Below are 16,452 nucleotides of genomic sequence, written 5' to 3'. Positions count from 1 at the left end.
GATCTGGGGTATATGGAAACTACACTATCTTCTCAATGTCTCCAAAAATCTACACGTGCTAGAAAAAATCAAGTTTACTTTAAAATATTAAAATTAAAAATTAATAATATTTTTAATAGGCAAAGTTAAAATAACAAAAATGCATGGAGAATACACACCAAAGCTGAGGTGCAGTTACACCTCCCGGGAGAGATTGGGAGGAAAGGAAAATCAACCTTTCCTTTAAAAGCTACTGTTTGACTCTGGCATATGCAGAAAAGATCTGTGTATTATTGTGTAACAAGAAATGTCTAATTTTAAGTGCCACATTTGACCACTGATAAATAAAATAAAACTGTTTACTAAACAGGAGCCACTCCCTAAACCCTTATATTTCTATTCATAAATTATCCAATCTCCAGAAAGACCTCCAAACCATATTCAAGCCTCTGATTAACTACTAACTAATATTATCATAATACACAAATTTAAAAGAAAAACTGTCAAAGATTATACTAAATTGCTGGGGGCACAGGGAGGCTATAAAAAACATACCTGTGGAAAAAAACTGCTTTTATTCAGTAAGAAAATACTTCACTAGAAATGTTCTTAATTTGATCAGTATTTAGAGCTAGTATTTAGAACCTTTAATATAAATTGTCATTCGAAACAATGAGTCAGCCTAATCGTTAACAGCAGGATGTGCTAAGTGATGCCTGGTAACATTTGCTTTATTACCACACTTGGTAAAGGCAATAACATATACTGCACTTTTATCTAGACAGCAACCAGAAACAATTACAATGGGAGCATGTAAAGCTCAATTTTGATACACGCTATTTACCAGTTGCCTATAAAAGCAGAAATGACTGGAGGATAAAGATAAAACCATCAAGCTGGTTTTCACCACTAGTCTCTAATGAAAGTGTTAAAGTTACTTCATCTAAGTGGCCATCATCCACTACAAGAATATGGTTCCACTAAACAGCTGTACTTGTTCAGAGACAACATAAAAATAAATGATTAAGAAACTAATTATTTTAATAAATAAATAATAACAAATCACAGGATGTCACCTGAGTCTCTTCAAGCCTTCCTTTTTTTTTAAATTTTATTAATATGAATACAAAATCACTCTCATGGTAGATTTAGTTTATAAATGAAATACAATTGGTGTGCAGGATAAAGTAATTTGAGGTTAAATGCAGGTAAACCAGCAGGTGGCCTCAAGTGTAGATGCCAGTTTTTCCTAGAACAGGGTCAACTGGGCCTGGTCTCTTCTCAAACCAGGGAGTTCTGCCATGTTTGCAGGGCAAAGACAGAACGATTAAACCAACTAAATCTTCCCTAACAAATAGTCACCAGTAGAACCAGGCAAAAAAATAAGAATGGATCAACAGGAATCCGTTACTGCTACAAAGTAACACGAAGTATACAACACAAGCTTACCAGGAACGAGTCCAATACAAATGACACCTGCAGATGTGCAGTGCCTGACACTCAGAAATACTGTTTTCATATTCATAACATATTACAGAAGTGCTCTTATATTTCTCATGTGATAGTACCTGCTTAAAACGTCATCTCTTTTAGTTACACACAGAAATATTTATGGATGAAATTATAAGTTTCAGGGTTTGCTTCAAAATAATGGTGGGGATTTTAACTGCAACAAGATTAGCCTATCTGTTGATAATTGTTGAAGTTGAGTGAAGAGTACATAAAATTTATCATACTATACTTTTTCCATGTTTGAAATTTTCATAGTAAAAAGGTTGAAAATGTGAATATACATTATTAAGAAATTGCTCTACTTCTATAACTGAACCACCAAAAAAAAAAAAAAGAATAATTCAAAAGTGGGCAAAGGACTTGAATATACACTTCTCCAAAGATAGACAAATGGCCAATAAGCACATAAAAAAAGATGCTCAATGTCAGTAATCATTAGGGAAATGCAAATCAACACCACCATGAGGTATCACTTCATATCCATTAGGATGGCTTTATCAAAACAAACAGAAAGTAACAAGTGTTGGTTAGGATATGATAAACTGCAACCCTTATGCATTGCTGGTGGGAATGTGAAATGGTGCAGCCACTATGGAAAAGAGCTTTTTTTTCCAATTGAAATTTAGTTGATATGCTGTATTATATTGGTTTCAGTTGTATAATATAACATAGTGATTCAATAATTACATACATTATTAAATGTTCCCCACAGTTAAGTGTAGTTGCCTTCCATCAGCAAAGATATCACAATATTATTTATTGACTGTATTTCTTATGCTGTACTTTCATCCCTGTGACTAACTTATTTATAATTATATGTTTGTACTTCCTTACCCCCTTCACCTAATTTACCCATCCCCCAAACATCCCTCTCCTCTGGTAACCACCAGTTTAAAACAGTATTTTAATTAAAAAATTAAAAATAGCACTACCATATAAACCATCAATTTCACCTCTGGGTAAATAAAGAATTTAAAGTTGAAACTCAAAAGATACATGCATGTTCACAGCAGCACATTAACAATGGTCAAAACGTGGAAGTACCCCAAGTGTCCATTACAGATGAGTGGATAAGCAAAACACGGACTATACATACAATGGAATATTATTCAGCCTTAAAAAGGAAGGAAATTCTGACATGCTACAACACAGATGAACCCTGAGAACATTATTCTAAGTGAAATAAACCACTCACAAAAGGACAAATACTCTATGATCCCACTTATATGAGGTACTTAGAGTAGGCAAATTCATAGAAAGTAGAATTGTGGCTGTCAGGGGTTGGGGAAGAGAGAAAAGGGGGTTATTGTTTAATGAATATGGAGTTTCAGCTGGAGAAGATGAAAAATCCTGGAAACAGATGGTGGTGATGGTTGCCAACAATGTGAATACCTTCACTGCCATTGAACCAACTGTACACTCAAAAATGGTTAAAATGGTAAATTTTACATTAGTTTACAATTTTTAAGAAGTTTTCAAAAAGAAATCATTACACCCATTTCAATACTTTCATAAAAGTTTTCTTTGATCACTGGCAATAAAGGCCACAAATAAAGCAAAATAACTTTAAAATCATGACATAACATTCTATGGTCATTCCATGATATAATTATAGTGACTTTTGCCAACTAAAAAAATTAAATCACATGGGCACTATTCACTCCTTCCTCCAGGATCATGACTTTTACATCTAACACTTGTACATAAATACGGTTTGGTCTGCCAAATGTGAAATCCTTTCCCTGGTCTATGAAAATCTTCCTCCATAGTCCTGAGAGAACTTACCCAAAAAGGTTATCATTGCCAAAGCTGCTCTACAATGTCATCAGACTACAATACAAACTTGTTACTGACACTCACAAGCGAGCATCTCCTTTAGCAGGCAGAGAGATAACTCTAAAACTAAACACTGCCGTCTATTACTAAGCCTCTATGGCAATGTCATCACTGCCCACTTATATGAGATCCAAACATCTCAAAACACTTCAGGAAGCATTTGGCAAAATTCACAATACAGGTAAAAATCTATTCCAGGGAGGTAAAGAGAGCATGGGATAGATGAACAGGACTAACTGTCCACAGAGAGAAACATGTAACACATAGCTTCTCTAACACTGATTCTATCTAGGCCTTTCTAAAATAGTGCTTCTGAATGTTTGGACACATAATCTTAGTTTCAAAATGCAAAGGCAAGGAGAAAAAATAATGCCCAGGGACCCTATGAGCCCAGCCTTTCTGGGTAGCTGTCATGATGCTAAATTCAAGTTGTGCACATACTCAACCACCAATAAAAAGACCATAAAGGCAAAACTGTTTGCATTTATGAATGAATCATACAGCTTTCCATTATATTTACTTTTTTAGACGACCGGCTCAGTGTGATTAACCAGCTGAAATAGAAGTCAGAATGGCCTTTTGTGACTGGAACCAGAGTATCATGCTCTTATCAAGTTTCCTGGAAAATTCACCAACATTCTATAATTCAAAAGCCCTTTAAATATGTATTCTCTCACCAAGTATTTCCACATCTAGAAATAGTTGAGGATGTATGTAAAATAAACTTCAGTGAATGAAAAAATTATGAATGTCCTTAGTGACCTACAATAGGCAACTGAAATTATGGTTCACCTGTAGTTACATGCAAACATTCAAGTCTGAGTCCATCTTATTGTATAGCTATATTGTGTGCCTCTGTATATCCCTTGGAGTGACACACATATATGCAAATTTGTGACTATACATGTGTCTGAGGACATGATACACATGGGCACACGGGGATATGTAAACATACACTTGTGCATATCTAATCAGGGGCCTATGGAACTGCACATGTGTGTACTAAGATGTGCCTCTGCAAAAGCAAAGACATATTCAGATGTTTTATCTGCTAATGCGGATGCCTATATTTGGACCATGAGCCTGTGTTTTAAGTAGGTGTGTATTTATCCTAAGTAATCACTACTTAGAAGCTGTGACCTTGACAAGTTACTGAGCCTCTTGGAGTCTTGATTTGGTCACCTATGCAGTACCAAACCTTGCCTCATAAGAGTGTTATGAGGATTAGTGAAATAATGGGTGTAAAGCACTTAGTACCATAATAGGCAAATAGTACATGCTCAACCAATATTAGCTTTCCTAATCTGTACACATGTATACTTTTCCTTATCTGTATACATGATCTATACCTGTGTATATTTACATAGCTGTAAGTCCACAAAGATACATATCAAAATATTGACTTTGTTATCTATGAATGATAGGTTTTTGCGGTGGAGTTTTGGGGGTTTTCCTTTTCTTTTTGGCTTTCTTATCTTGCAATTTTTCTAAAAAGATTGCTTTTTTCCTCCTTTTTTGAAGGACAGTTTCTTCAAAATAACAACTATCTTAAAAATAAAATAAAGATGGCCTGTCCCTGACATATCTCAGCAAGGAATACATAATTCTGATATTCCATCAAATATTTTGTATTCTAGCAGCTCAAGAAGAGAGCTCCTTCTAAGAGCTCAAGAAGATGGCAGTACAAAGAAAAGCCACAGCTTTTTGCTTGTTTGCCTTCCAAGGCAAGATGAAAAGAATGAATTAGATCACACTAAAGGGTACATGTGGTTTGGCAACACCTTACTGGCAGTTAAGTGACACCTGTCATTTGTATTTACTACAGCAGGAAAGAGCCCAGAGCCTTGCCCAAGGTCATGGAGAAAAGCATGTGGCAGACCCTAGGCTGTGACAGATCTAAGGACTACACTGCATTGCCACAATCTGGGCGTGTTTATGAAACCAAGAAGCTAAATTCTTTAGCAGTCACTTCAGGAGTCCAGCTGGAGGAGGGAGGAAATTACAACATAGGGCTGACGACAGCAAAACAAACCGGTAACGAATGTACCAGGGTTAATCTAGATGTTTTAATCTTATTGGTTTTCCTTATTTCTAAAATGCCTATCTGCAGATCTATGATATGGTAGTTTCATAAAAGCACGACTTACATCTATACGCAAATGATACCGAGAGCATTTGAAACCTGACAAAACGTAGCAAGTTATTTGCGTTTCCAATCAACATCAGTTACTTACTACCTGGCTCAATTCCCACAATTCCATAGATTAAGTACCTCTAAAAGCCCAGCAGAATGTCGGAATTTCCCAGAGAAACCTGGCTACAAATAGGGGCGAGTAAAAAAAACAAGCAGCTCTTTCTCTAGGGCGCCTCAATTTATAAATCATACCTGAAATAATCCAAGCATCCCCGACACTCCTCCCCAGCTATGTTATTAAATCTCTTTAAACGTCATTTCCAAGCTTTTAAAACACACACACAAGGCACACGCCCTGCGGCCTTCAACGCAGCTCGACATTTTAGGGCATCATCACAGTTAAACGTCGCCTTTTCCAGATCTGCAAACTGCGGGCCCGTCCCTGGTCCCATTCTGACTTCTGTCCTAGAGCGGAGGCGAGGGGGATGGGCTTCCACAAACGGACCTGCCTCTGAACCCCTGCGGAATCGCGCCCTGCGGGGAGCTGTCGGCGGCAGGAGCAGAGATCTTAATCTTCTCTACCTGGCCTCCTTTTCCATTTCACGCCTGCCTTCTTTGTTTTTATTTATTTATTTATTTTCCTTTCCGACGACATCAAACCAAAGGCGGAAAATGATCAACCGAATGCCCCCTGGTCGATGCCTCCCGAGGGTCGCGGGTTCTGGCTCGGGGACCCGCCCGCCTCGGGAACCGCAGGAAACGCCGCCGGGCGGCGGTTTTTCCACCGCCCGAGTCCCGCCCCGGGCCGCGGAGGGATGGGCCCGGCCCGCGCGGCGGCCTCGACTCCGAGCCCGGGGCCCGCCCAGGCCCAGCGCGGCCTGCCGAGCCTCGGCGGCGAGCTGGCCACTGGCCGGCCCGGAGGCGGCCGGCGGGGCGCGTAGGGCCCGGGCCCGGGCTCCGGGGCGGGATCCGCGTGGCTCACCTGCTGGTAGCGGCTGCCGCAGGCCGGCTCGACCGCCGCCAGCGCCGCCAACGCCAACGCCATGGCGCGGCCGGCCGCAGGGAAGCGGGGCGAGCGAGCGGGCTGGAGGGCGGCGGGCGTGCGGCCCGGGCGCGCGGGGAGGCCGGGGGGCGCCTCGGATGGGGGCCGACGTCCGCGCGACTCCGCGCCAGCAGCTCCGCTCGGGCTGTGAACGCCGCCGCGGCCGCCGACGCTCCGACGCGGCCCCCGGGGAGGAGGCGGGGACGACGTGACGGCGCTGCGCCGCCGCCCCGCCCCCGGCCCGGCCTGGGCGCGCCTCCTCCCCCGCCCGCGCCCCGCCCGCCTGGAGGCTCGGGTTCGCTCCCACTGCAAACGAGGCCACAAATGGAGGGCGACGCCGCTGACGGGCACCTCGCCCCAAGCCCTGCGCTCCCCTCCATGTTTTCATTTAAACCTCGTCCCACACCCAGGACACGGGCCAGCGCCCCATTTTAGAGGTCGTGGTGCCCGGGGAGGTTCACAGCCTTACGTGGCAGCGGTCTGATCCCTGGTATCTGGCTGCACAATCTCTATTCTTATGCTCTCCTTTCTTGACAGCCATCCTCAGAGATCAGGGGTCAGTCGACCAAGTGTAGAAGCCAAATCCAGTCCAGTGGCCGTAGAAAGTATATGAAATTAACCTTTCAGTGCCCATAAATTAATATTGGAACAAGGGCGCTCTCATTTGGCTAGTATGGCCTGCAAACCCTAAATGACTTGCTGCCTGACCCTTTACGGAAATAGTTTGCTGAACTTAAACCCTCCAGGACTCTTTAGATCTCAGATCCTATTCAAGCTGGGTGATAAGAATAAATCCTCATTTTATGCAGTCCTTTGGTGTTTTCAACAGCCTCATCTGCAGATCCAGAGCAGATATTTTCTGAACCAAAGATCCCTGAGGAGGTGACATGATAGGCAAAACTTCAAAGATTTAGCCATGCTAAGAGCTTTCCAGTAGTGGGAACACATGTAAAGGTGGTGAGGGAGGTGAGAGCTTGTCTTGTGGGAGAACGGGAGGACGCAGGCCTAACTGCCACATAGGAGACACAGTTACCAGTGTTTCCCAGATGAGTATTATGCCTGAAGAGATTAAGTACCTTAACCCAAGAACACAGAGCTAGTAAGGGGTAAAGCTGGAATGTAAACATATTAAGCCGGCTTTCTTAACCATTATCATGCAACTAAATTACAAACTTTGTGAAGAGGAGAGTTATTTGTCTTTAAAATATTTGGTATTTCCCATAGCATACAGCAGGTATTTGAGGTCTGATGTTTCTATCACCCTCAACTACCTGGAGTTGCTTTTACAGAACTAACACAGAAAAAGAACTTAATCTTTGAAGCTGGTTGCAATTCCCATTTCTTCTTGATTGCCTTTCCAAGTTGGTAGTCTAGGGTTGACATTAATATGATTTTTGTTTCAGCTTCTAATTTTTAAGTTAAACCACATATTTTAAAACACAGCTGTGTTTTGAACCTACCCTGAGATTTGTGTATTTAGGAACCAATTGTAATCAACAAAAATTCTTGATATTATCTTCCTCACTTTGAGTTCTCTGCTAGCATAGAAACTCCTACATGTCTGTCTCCATTTCCAAGAGTTAGCCTCACATACCCATCTTCTGGGAAAGTGAACAAATCCAGCAACATGCCAGTCTGAGAGTCTCAAAGTAGTATGGTCCTTACTCCGTCCCTCAGTTCTTGTTTTTAATCCAGAAAAACAACCTTTAAATGTGATAAGGTGCAGTGAACCAAACATAACGTCCTACCCTGTGGTCTTATGTAAGGGGGAAAAAGTCTAATTTGAAATTTTTTTTAAATCTCATCAATGAAAGTAGAAATCCAGACTTCTTTGCCCAGATTACCTAAATTTACACGTAAGAAGGAATAAAAGACGTGTCTGTGCTGTCACGTATGCTACGGAGCCACAGCTGCCACCTTTATGCATGTCTGTAGCCCTGTGACTTTTGTGGAAAAGAAGTTGCTACCCTTCCCATCTATTTCTTTCTTAAATCACTTTCCTCTCAATAGTTATACATTCCCTGCCTGTGGACATAAATATTTATGAAGATACTGGGCTTTCACACAGGAGTATTTTCTCAAAAATAAAAATAAAAAAAGGTGACCTCCAGCTTCCAATCCCCCTTCCCTACTCCTTTGCTGATGTCCTGTGTTTTGTGTTAACAGTAAAGACTTGGGTCTTTTTCTTCTTCCAGTTCCCCAAAGCCTTTAATTAAGTAAATTGAGATGATTTGTGTTCATCAATGGATGGGTAAATTAGGGAATTGAGAAACTGAGTCACTGCTGTATTCAGTCTCCAGTTGGCAAGTAAATTGCACGGTGAAGAGGAAAACTACATTTCTGGCTCACGGATCCGCGCCTGCTGCAAGCCAGGCAGACGGAGAATATAATCCAAGGCTGTAAAAACTGCAGTCATTGGCTTCCTCCCGAGATGTTGTCAAGAGAGTTTCCACAGAGAAAGTTATTAATTTCAGATTGCTGCACTTAGAAACTTATTTCCCCACAGAATAACAGTTAATACTTTCCATGTGCGGTAGTTTTTATGTGAATTGCTGACTCTGAATCACCCATCCTGAGAGAGGAGGAAAATATTATGCACAAGTAAGAGCATAGCTCACATCTGTGCCCCCCTCTCCACCCCCCACATTTAGATAAAAATCTGAAGGACAGATGTGATCATCTGTCTTTCACATCCACCTGAGGCCTGTCCTAGGCAGTACTGAGCCTCGGTAAGTAACTAAGAAGGGTTTGTTAAATTTTAAACAAAGCCTCATTGGTCTACTATCTAATTTCAGGCCTTGAATGTCTCCAGCTAATTTGTACAGGGCTCCAACTGAACGATACAGTTCCATTTCTACTGACTTTCCACTTCTTTGAATTCCCATTGCATCACCATGAGTTTTATTAAGGGCAAAGTCAATATCTTCCCACTACAAATAAAGAAATTATCCACTGATAATTACTACTGTTTGTGGAGAACCTCCTGGACTCCTTAATCTCATAACAAACCCATTCTGCAGACAGAGAGGTTCAGAAAACGTACAGCACTTGCTCAGCTAGTGAGTGGTGGAATCAAGTGCAAATTCATACCTGACAACATAACTTGAGGACTGCTGTGTGTGTGGAGGGAAATACAGGACACAGAAAGGCCAGTCCCACCCTCAGGGGCTTCACAATGAAGCAGAGATAATAGTAAACACATATTCAAGATAGTTTTTAAACCATAGAAATTGCAAGTTAACTACAGCTATGTTGGGCTATGTTAACTAATGCTGAGAGGTGGCGAAAAGAATTATGTGACCAGGTACAGTAATCAAGCAAGGCCTGAGGAGAAGGAATTTTGAATGAGAAGAAGGCTTTGTCATGACGGGAAGAGGGGAAGATGCACCAAGTCACGGGTAATGACAGAAGCTTAAAACAGGCGCTGGCAAACGTTCATCTCTAAAGAACAGATAGTAAATACCTGGGGCTTTGTGGGCCGCAAGCTCTGCCACAGTGACTCCACTTTGTTATTGTACCCTGAGCATAGCCATAGATAGTCCCAAACTGGCAGGACTGTGTTCCAATAAAATTTTATTTATGGACTCTGAAATTTGAATTTTGCATCATTTTCACATGTCATGAAATACATTCTTCTTTTGATTTTTTGCAACTATTTAAAAATTTAAAAAGTATTCTTAACTCTCGCATCGTACAAAAACAGGTGGTGGGCTGGATTTGGCTCCCAGGCAACCGTTTTCCAATACCTAGCTTCCCAGCAGGGCAAAAAAGTTTATGTGCTAAGAGCTTCAGTAGGAAGTTTAGACTATGGAGCACTGGAAAAGACCTAAGGGAGAGGAATAAGAAACAGAGAGGAGGATGGACATGTATTAAAAATCTTAAAACATAAGTGGTTTGTAAAAAAAGACTAAGAGAAAAAGGGTTAGTCAAATAGGAATCCAACATGAGACTACCAACTTCTTGGTCCACCTTCGTACCACAGGAATGCAACTGATTCACTTTTTCAACAAGTGTTCATTGAGCACCAATATAGGCATAGGCAAGCACTGTAGCTTTCTGCCTAGAACCTAAAACTGTAAAATAAACAATTTCTCATTTCTCTTCTCCAAAATGAAATGAAGAAACACTAAAGGTGGTTATTTAACAGATCATAAGTTTTGGTACATTATATCTTTATTTCATTTATCTCAGATTACCTATTTTCCCAGGAGATGTGTTGGACTTATTGGTTATTTAATAGTGTGTGGTTTAATTTCCACATATCTGTGCATTTCCCAAATTTCCTTCTGTTACTGATGGCGAATTTCATTCCATTGTAGAACACACCTTGCTATTATTTCAATCTTTTGAATGGACTGAGGTTTGCCTTATGCCCTAGTCTATGGTCTGTCCTGGAGAATGGTGCATGTCCACTTGAGGAGAATGTATATTCTACTGCTGTTGGGCAGAGCGTTCTATAGGCGCCCCTTAGGTCTGGTTGCGTCATGCTGTAGTTCAAGTCTTCTACTTCCCTCTTAATCTTCTCCCTAGTTGCTCTGGCCATTACTGAAGGTGAATTGTTGAAGTCTCCAGCTATTATTGTTGAATTGTCTATTTATCCCTTCAATTATATCAGTTTTGCCTCATATATTTTAGTGTTCTTTGTAAAGTACATGTATGTTTATAGTACTTACTTATTTTGTATACTGTCTTGATCCAAAAAAAAGGATTTAAGTGGTTATAGTATAGAAAGAAATCACAGATTAGAAGTAGGTGAGAAAGAAAAAGCAAAATAAGAATAGCAACATGAAATAGACTTTGCCTTTCTTGTTCATCATTGTCTCCATGTGAACAGAGCCTGGCACATAACAGGCCCATGTAGGATTGAAATAGCATCAGAAATCAGGTTAACACAAAAATGAAGCTATACCTGTTACAAGCGCAGCATGTATTTGGCACCCAGTTAAAGTGGGGACCTGATTGGTTATATAATTGATAGTTAAACTGAACTAAATAAAAGAAGATACCAAAAACCAAAAGAGAAGTTTCTTTCAAGAGCCTTGGCTAACATCTAATTTTAAAGATATTAAACTAACCTCTTTGGCCTAAATAGAATATATGCTTTAAGTTTTGGGAATCCCCCTGCCAGGACTGATGCTATGGCTGGTCCATGTATTGATGGCCACATTTGATTGTGCAAATTGTGCACTGTCCCACCCCAGGGATAACCATCCCATTGTAGTCTATGCAGACGACACCTCCCATCCCGCATTTGGGTGTTGTACAGTGTGCACAACCATGGGTGGCAACCCCATAAAGTCTGTAAGTGATCCCTCCCGTGACAAGTGGCTCGCAATATATTTAGGGATATTGTGAGCATCAAAGGAAGGAGAAACAGCACAAAGTATCCAGCAAAGGAAATCAAGTGTCTGATTCTCATCTTTGGACACAATGTACCAACTAATTGTGTTAACTAAGTGTCTTGGAAGAAAGAACAAGGTAAGTAGGAAAAGTACTTAACTCTCCTACCCTCAAGATGATTAGTAAAATAAGAAAAGGGATTCTCTCATTTCCCAGGCCAGTAGTTTTCTTCCTGTGTTTTGGGAGTATCATAAGAAACACAATTACACCAGGGGCATCCCAAAGCTGGGAGCCTGGGGCTGCCTCCGGTGTGTCAGGGGACAACCAATGTGCACTAATTATGACACAGAAGAGAAGCGACCCCCAGGAAGCTCCCACTGGCAGAAGCTGGTACTGGCTTAAACTCAGCAGCAGTTTGTGCTCAAACACGCTGGTCGCCACAGGTCTTCAGGGAGCTGCCCTGATGCCTTAGGGCTGGCCTCATGCAAAGTACAGCAGAGAATCCCTAGGTCTAAATAACATGACATGAGGACCGGGAATTTATGCAGTGTTGAAATCCGGGCCAAATTTTGGGGGAACAGGATCCTTTCTAACATTATTTCCCTGTGGGGCTGTCGCTCATCACAACATCTTCAGTAACTAATGGAGCAAAGACAAGCCTCCTTCCTCGCCAGATTCCTCCCCTGGATCCGCAGTGCTACCAGAAGGCTATGGTACACGGGCGGATGGCGCCCTGGCCCAGGTAACCCTTCTGGAGTTGATTGTGACAAAACAGGTCACAAAACCTCAGATGTCAGTTTGAGTGGTGTGATTTGGCCCCTCTGCTGAGTGAGTATGGCAGCTGTCTTCTGGGCTCTGAAAACACCAGACGACCTCTTACCTTGTCTTTCGTTTACCTGTTAAGCCAGTGTCACTCCCCACGCAAACATGGTCAGTGTGCCAGTTTTCATGTCATCCAGAATACCAGCTTAAATTCTCACTGATGATAAACTATTCACCATAAAAAGGTTTAGGGTATATTTTTAATTGATGTCACTGGCCCAAGAACACTTCTTCAATAATTCAGGCGTATTGAGCGCTTATTTTATGCTGAGGACTGTGACAAGCAATTTACATTTATTATCTGTTTTACCACTCAGTAAACACATGAGGTAGAGTCTATTTCTATCTCTCTTCTATGGATGAGGGAACAAGTCACATGGAAGTTAGTTATCTTGCCTCTATGTGTGTGTGTGTGTGTGTGTGTGTCATAGGTTAGAGTTAAAGGGCTTTAGAAATCATTTGGTTTGATCCTTCATTTTACAGATGAGAAAACTGCTCAGAAAGGTTAAATTACATGCCCACGATCACCTAGCCAGGAAGTGCAGAGACGACACCTAACTCAAGGTTCCTTCCACCCTTGAGCCATCCAATTGACCAATTGGGGTTAATATATATCACCCTGGCCTCTTGTTCTCTGTGAGTTGGTGGCCCAGCCTCTTGTGATGTGAGGATTTGTGCCATTCCCAAGTGTCCTGTCATCATGCAACCCAACTATGATTCAGAAAAGGAGGTGGGGGCATCGTGCTCTCTGCACCGGACTGATAATGAAGTCACACTTCGTGACTCAGAACACGCAGAAGCTCTCTGGTCTTAATAACTTTCCCCACAGGAAACCCGCCAGGCGCTTGGTTATCTTTTGAGTTCTTGGTGGGTGGCAGAGAATGCATCTAAAAATAGGTCTGCCCCCAGTTCTCCCAGAAGAGGTTTGCAGCCTAAAAATGTCACTCCCTTTTCCCTTCCAAAACACAGACGTCACTGTCCAGGTATGGCTCTTCCTTCTCAACCCAGGAACTGCGTAAGGATAAGCCTTTCTCGCACGTGGAGACTAAACTTCCGTCTTGGGGAAGGGAGAGAAGTGTCTCTAGCCAGCAGGGAAAAAAAAGACCCTTTATGTGAACTTTGGCAAAAATTGCTCTCTTAAAGAACACTGACTTCAAGGAGGAAATCTGTGGATCTCTGGCTACTTTTTTTTACCTCCTGAATGGGACAATGTATGTAAAAGTACTTGGTAAACTGCAAATACCAGAATCATCACATGCCTCTGCATGCGTTCCCTGCACCTTGAAAATGAGTGAGTGGAAGGGATGAATTCTCTCATGATACCGCTAGTGACACAGATTTTCCAGCCACAGAGACCCAGAGAGTTTTGCTGGCCTGGGCTTTCCGTGGGTAACTCCTTGGTGCTGAGATGAGATTGTTATAGTAGGTAAAGAGCCAGACAGGAGCAGAGAGGGGGCTGGGGACTGTGGCTGGTGTTTACATTCGGCTAGATGCTCGTTTATATTCTAAACATCCCACGTAAACTCTTCTCATGGGATGTGGGGAGTGAGGGTATAGATAATAGACTTGCCCAAACTGACTGGACGCAACTTGGAGAAGCTGACCCTGACTTGGCCTCAAATAAGTTTATGCTCATTAGCATACTAAAAATCACACCCTTTGGTGCCCTCACAGTTCCGAGGCAGACCACCTTAGGACAAAAAGAGGGTGTCACCCTATTCCCCAGAAATCTCCTCCCTATTCCAGGAAAACCCCACCTATCCTGATGAATATTCCAGCCCCTGCTTGAACTCCAGCTGTAAGATAACCCAACTTGAAACACCCTCCCCCACTGCCCATTCCTCCGCCCACCTCCCAACCTGAGCTTCTCATCTCTTGAGCGTGCCTGTAACTCCCTACTGGAGTGTGTACTTTGTTTTACTAAACTACTCTCTGCTTTTACCTGCTCGACCTGCACATGAACTCTTTCTCAATCAGAGTCTAGAACCCTCTGCCGCGTTGAGATCTCAGGTAGCACGCAGGGAATCTCCTCGCTCTGGATTGCCTGGCAAGAAGCTAGGACCTCTGCAAAAGACAGTTCTGAGGCTGGACTCATGCTGGCTAAAATGGGATGTAGGGTGCTAGAATAAGTTAGAATGAGTTTCAGTCAGCTAACAGAATTGAGGAGACTGGGAGAGAGCTTGTTCAGCCGTGGGAGGACCTCCCAAATGAATCTTTGCCACTGTGCTAACCTGGAGTTGCTCTTAATACAAAGACATGTTTTCCAGCTTGCGTAAGGGGCATGCAATGCTTGAGCTCCACAGAACACCTTGTCATGTTAAAGGTATTTTCAGTTCCTTTGTTTTATTCATGCATGCATTCATCCAGCAAATCGGTATTTAATTCTTACTCCATGGGCAGCTTCCTCTGCTTAAAAAAACTCCTCTGTTTCCCACCCACATACAGCGAGTTTACTTTGAAAGTAAACAGGTTTTGTTTAAATACAAAAAAGAAAAGCGCCTATTTCCATTGCGTCCACTCCCTGCCATTCCCCTTGCCTAAAACCATGACGCAGAGGTCACTTTGGAATGTTTTCTATTCCTGGGAACCACTGTGCTCTTGGAAAGCACTGGTTTCAGAATGCCATTGTACTCTTTATATAGTATTTTTTTTCCAGTATGCATTGGGCACTTTTGTGCATAGCTCCATGGCAGACTCCGAGTGAATATAAAAGCAACAACACAAACACATAACTTTAAGAAGAACAAGAAGTGTTAAGACGTGGTGCCCGGGCTTCAGGTACTTAGAATGGGATGCCCAAAGGCAGGGGAAATGCGTGTGGCTCACACTCCCTTTCCCAGGCCCAGGACAGACAGCAGCTGTCATCACAACACTCCCCCTGAGGTCACGTGCAGACCTCAGGGTATTTATGGGGCGCTCTCAGTGCAGGGCTCAGAGAAGTCACTGCTGGTTGTCTGGAGTTGGCGGGTAACATACAATCCATCCACCTCTTTCTATCCATGTGTTTTTGACCAAGTTCAACAGAAGTTCAGGAAAGGAAGAAATGGTCATACGTGCTGGATTGGTTGGGAAAGATGCCACAGGTCAGGGCAGTTCCAGCTTTACCCTGAAGGATCGACTCAGTTTGGGCAGAGTGGGTGAACAGAGAAAAAGAGAGGAAGAATATTTGCTGTATGGAAGTTGTCTGCATTATTTTGAATGTAGTCAAATCTATGTCTCTCTTTTTTTTTTTTTAAGGACATCTGGCTTTAATTTAGGAAGATCTTCCTCACCCCCAAGATCACGAAAACATTCACTTATATTTTTTTCCTAGCACTTTAATGGTTTTCTTTTTGACATGGACATATCAGATCAAATTCAGTTCATTTTGGGGTAAGGAGTATGGTAGGAATTCAGCTCTTTTCTTTTTTAATGACTAGCTAGATCTCATCCCATTTGTTGAATAATCACTTAAAAACTCTCCTTTATTATATATAAAATTCCCTTATATATAAGTATTCTTATTTCTAGATCCCTAATTCGTCTTTCACTCTTCTGTTCATATGTTTATTGCAAGTCCTGCTCTTTAGAAAACTCAACTAACTAGTTAAACTAAGGACATAGGATTCTTTAGACTACAAAGAGCGAGGTGTCCTAACTGCCCCTGAAATAACTTAATTTTTTGAAAACTTAAATGTATACACCTTTTCTTATATTACAGCTCTATTGACATGTAACTCTCATACCATACAATCTATGTATTTAAAATGTACAATTCAGTGGTTTTCAGTATACTTGCGTGTGCCAC

The 16,452-nt window shown here is 42.0% G+C and overlaps 1 protein-coding gene across 1 annotated transcript in view; it reads right to left on the bottom strand.

Moving 5' to 3' along the window:
- NDFIP1 (Nedd4 family interacting protein 1) overlaps window positions 1-6,687 on the bottom strand; it is a 45,978-nt gene extending 39,291 nt beyond the window's left edge. The window contains exon 1 of the mRNA XM_073221869.1: window positions 6,444-6,687. Coding sequence (XP_073077970.1) covers window positions 6,444-6,506 — 63 coding nt within the window. The 5' untranslated portion in view covers window positions 6,507-6,687. The remainder of the gene's footprint in view (window positions 1-6,443) is intronic.
- Between the last annotated feature and the right edge of the window lie 9,765 nt (window positions 6,688-16,452).

Source organism: Manis javanica, chromosome 14 (genome assembly GCF_040802235.1).
Source record: "Manis javanica isolate MJ-LG chromosome 14, MJ_LKY, whole genome shotgun sequence".
NCBI classification, from domain to species: Eukaryota; Metazoa; Chordata; class Mammalia; order Pholidota; family Manidae; genus Manis; species Manis javanica.
Note: the sequence above shows the minus strand (reverse complement) of the source record. Positions and strands in the feature narration are given on the sequence as shown.